At 39.4% G+C, this 3,923-nt stretch overlaps 1 protein-coding gene across 1 annotated transcript in view; it reads right to left on the reverse strand.

Annotated features, from left to right (window-relative positions):
* Positions 1-3,923, reverse strand: part of Mansc1 (MANSC domain containing 1) — a 22,585-nt gene that overhangs the window by 13,693 nt on the left and 4,969 nt on the right. Inside the window, exon 2 of the mRNA XM_005364493.3 lies at positions 94-410. Within this exon, the coding sequence (XP_005364550.1) occupies positions 94-316 (223 nt within the window). The 5' untranslated portion in view covers positions 317-410. The remainder of the gene's footprint in view (positions 1-93; positions 411-3,923) is intronic.

Consider the following 3,923-nt stretch of genomic DNA (forward strand, 5'->3'; position numbering starts at 1 on the left):
GCCACAGCTCACAAAACACACAAGCCACAGCTCACAAAACACACAGGCCACAGCTCACAAAACACACATGCTACAGCAGGTTGTGTTACTTACCCGCTATGTTTTGTGTTGAACAGCAGGTGCTGATGCAGTCTTCCTGGGTTACTGTATGGATGGGCTCATTGCCTCTGATTCCTTTTAAAAGAGAAGACTGGATGTCAATGACAACATCCTCTAGACTCTCGGTGAGGCACTTCTGACCAGCAGACAGCCTTAGTGTCAGGAAGCAAATGACCACCAAAGTATAAGCCAAGCTCTGCTCTTCCTGGAAGAGCATTCTGGATGCTTGTTGATCTTGGTCTTTCTTCAGAGGTCAAGGATGACTCTTCTTGTCTCAGTTTACTTCAGGAAAATTGTACAGGTTACTCTTTCTATAGAAAAACAGCAAAAATAGAAACATATCAATGACCCTTGCGGAGGGGTTGAAGCAGAAGGATGACCATGAGTTCAAGGCCCACTGGGGCTATGTAGTGTGAGTTATAGGGCAGCTTGGGCTACAGTATGAGAAGGCTTAGTGGGTAATAGCATTTGCCAAGTCCTATTTTGAGGACAGGGGTTTGGATCTTAGCATCCTTGTTCAGTGGCTCCCAAGCTGCCTGTAACTCCAACTCTAAGGATCCAACACCCTCTTTTGACCTCTGTATAGGCACTGGCACAGAGACAGACAAACAGACACAAACATACACACAAAACAAACAAAACATATCTTTAAATAATAATAATAATAATAATACTATAAAACAAAAAAGAATAAAAAGCAAATAATAATAAATAAAAACTGAAAGTACCTGTGAAGAAGTTTAAATGAAAGACTGCCTGTGTGTTTGAGAATCCTTCATCTTCTGGTTCCTTGTCAACATGAGGAGAAAGGCCAAAAAACTGCCAGTGCTGAAGCAAGGCTGAGAGCTCAGCACACCACTTTTCTCAGTGACAGCACTTAGCCTTTAAAGATATCTGCTGGAGGCAGACATTGACTGTGCTAAGAGACTCAAACACACATTCCCCTCTTGAGTCCTTGTACCAGCCTGGCAGAAAGTTGCTTCTCTAAATATCAAGTGAGAGGAAGAAAGTCTCATGATTGAATTCTAGGAACTGGTCAGTTAGAATGGAGAACAGTCTGGCTCCAGTAAGAGAACGGCTATAGAGCACTTGAATGGGGTTTGTGGACCCGGGTGCTTGTGTGCCCACTTGGGAAAGTAGCTGAGACCATGCCCGCAGCTCAGCATCCACCCTTGGGCAGGCAGCAGGATCAGGACTTCTAAGACTGCACAGGCAGGAGAGCATGGTGGATTCCTGCTGACATACACAGAGATATTTCCAGGCTGTGCAATGCTCTGCAGGGCATATTTAGCTATTACTCAGATAAAAAGAGTTTCTGTGCTGCAAGCTCATTCTCAGAGTTAAAGTGCTGAGCACGGCTCCTACCTGGTGGTCCCAGACCTGGCCATAATGGTACCTCCACCATTTTGAAAGTGGAGAGAGGCAGAGCCAGCATCCAGAGCTGCTGCAACCAAGCTGTTTACCATTTTAAAAGCTCTTCAAGACAGAAAAGAATTTCAGACACACAATAGGACAAATTCGGACATAAAAGACCTCTAAATTAGTCACAGCGTTGGATAAATGTACATAGGCTTGGGAGAGAGAAGAAAAGGAATATAGACAGTTAAAAAAAGTCTTTTTTTTAAAAAAAAAAGGTAAAGTCTTTAAAGAGACAACGTACAGACAGTCATAGATTAAAAGGAGTAAACAAAGAATAAGCCACGAAAAGATAAAAATTCTCAGAGAGTCTGGACTATGTATATTATTGTGTTTTCTTTGAATTTTTTGACTGTGAAGGAGCTAAGTACAGAGAGATATTTCATTATATGGGATGCTAAGCTAAACCAGCATGTATATTACAAAGGTATCTTGACTTCAGAATTTGGGTCTAAGGATAGGTTGTTTTGAAAAAGAAGTTCTTCTTTTGTTTCCAGAGAGGATGAGAACCTGTGGTGCTTCCAGACTAATATGATTTGATGCACCAAGACCCCTGAAAATAATTCACCCAATAAACAACAAGAAGTTTGGAAGATAACTATGCCCATATTTCCAAATATTGTCTATAAGTGTTTGTTTACACTTAAAGGGGGATATGCTATAGAGATTTGCATTGGTAAGGATCTTGTTTTATTGATATAAAGTTAAGGTCAATTTTTTATAATGTATATGCATGTTTCTGACCTTGATTAAGGTATTGTGCTTGTGCAGCTCATTTAGAAATGTAATGTATAATTAAGAAATATAGGTTAATAGATAATAATCTATAATAGTCAAGCTTGTAGTCATGTTAGTTAGATTTTCTAGATGTACAGAGATGTATTTCAGATGGATAGGCATTCTTCAAACCTTTCAAAGACTACAGAATATGACATTTAAATGTTTAAGAATTTAGGACTTTTCATGACAGTGAGACATATCTGCTCCTAGCAAGCTACTTCAAGCTACTTCAAGAGGAAGATGGGCACCAAAGAGGCTCCTCATGAAGTCTGTTAGCCTTTGGGCAAGAAACTGCTCTTGCCTGGACTGCTTCATGAACTGGACATGCAGGAAATGACTGCTGAACTTGCCTAAAGGTAAGATGATCCTTCAGGGTTCCTGTTTCATGAAAGGGTCGGCTAGACATTCTGCAGGATACAGAAGAAAGTGACTGACAAACTGCCAATATAGGTTAAACTATCTTTGAAATTTCCTGCTTCATGGAAAAGTCTGCTGGATACTATGAGCCTATAGGGTGAAGATGGATGCCCCAATGGTACAGAAGAACTTTGGGTCCAGGCAGTGAGATGTCTCTGTCAATTCTAGAGTTTTGGAAGTTGCTTACAATGCACTTCCTGTTTACTTAGGTAATATTATATCCTTCTGGAGTCTTTGATGGAGTTGAAGAATTTATAGTTATAGTTTTCCTTTGTTATAATAAAAGATAAGTAGATATAAAATTGTAACTGTAATTCTTGCTTGAGAAATGTTTTGTTATATTTAATTTTACTATGTTAAAGTTAAAACCTTTTTATTTAAACAGAAAAGGGGAGGTGATGTGGAATTTCCCTTCGTATGTTGTGATTACCATTGGTTAATAAAGGAACTGCTTTGGGTCTATAACAGAGCTATAGGGGAACAGAGCTAGGTGAGGGAAAACTAAAATGAATGCTGGGAAAAAGAAGGTCAGAGTCAGAGAGAAGCCATGTAGATCAGACGCCAGAATTTTAGCTGGTAAGCCACAGTCACGTGGCAATACACAGATTAATAGAGATGGGTTAATTTAGGATATGAGTTAGCCAGAAATATGCTTAGGCTATTGGCCAAACAGTATTGCAAATAATATGGTTTCTGTGTGATTATTTTGGGGCTGAGCAGTCGGGAAACAAACAAGCGGCCCTATTGCAACAATAAATGGAGAAACAAACCTTTAACCTTTCACAACAATGAGCTGAAAATGGATCCCAGCCATAAGTGTAAATCACAAATCCATATGATTCCAGGCAATAGAGAGAAGAAACGTCTTCATGTTCTTTGATTAATTAAATGATGTGGTTTTAGATACAACAGCAAAAGTAAGATCCCTAAAAAAAAGTTGAGTTTTTTTTTTTTTACATTTATTTTATGTGTATGAGTATTTAGCCTCCATGTATGCATGTGAATGCATACCTGGAGCCCACAATGTCAGAGAAAAGCATTGACACTCTCTGAAACCGGAGTTATAGATGGTTGGTTGTAAACCACAATGAGGGTGCTGGAACTGAACCCAGGTCCTCTGTAAGAACAGTGAATACTCTTTTTTTTTATTTTTTTATTTATTAAAGATTTCTGTCTCTTCCCCGCCACCACCTCCCATTTCCCTCCCCCTT

This window comes from Microtus ochrogaster (genome assembly GCF_000317375.1).
Source record: "Microtus ochrogaster isolate Prairie Vole_2 chromosome 14 unlocalized genomic scaffold, MicOch1.0 chr14_random_2, whole genome shotgun sequence".
NCBI classification, from domain to species: Eukaryota; Metazoa; Chordata; class Mammalia; order Rodentia; family Cricetidae; genus Microtus; species Microtus ochrogaster.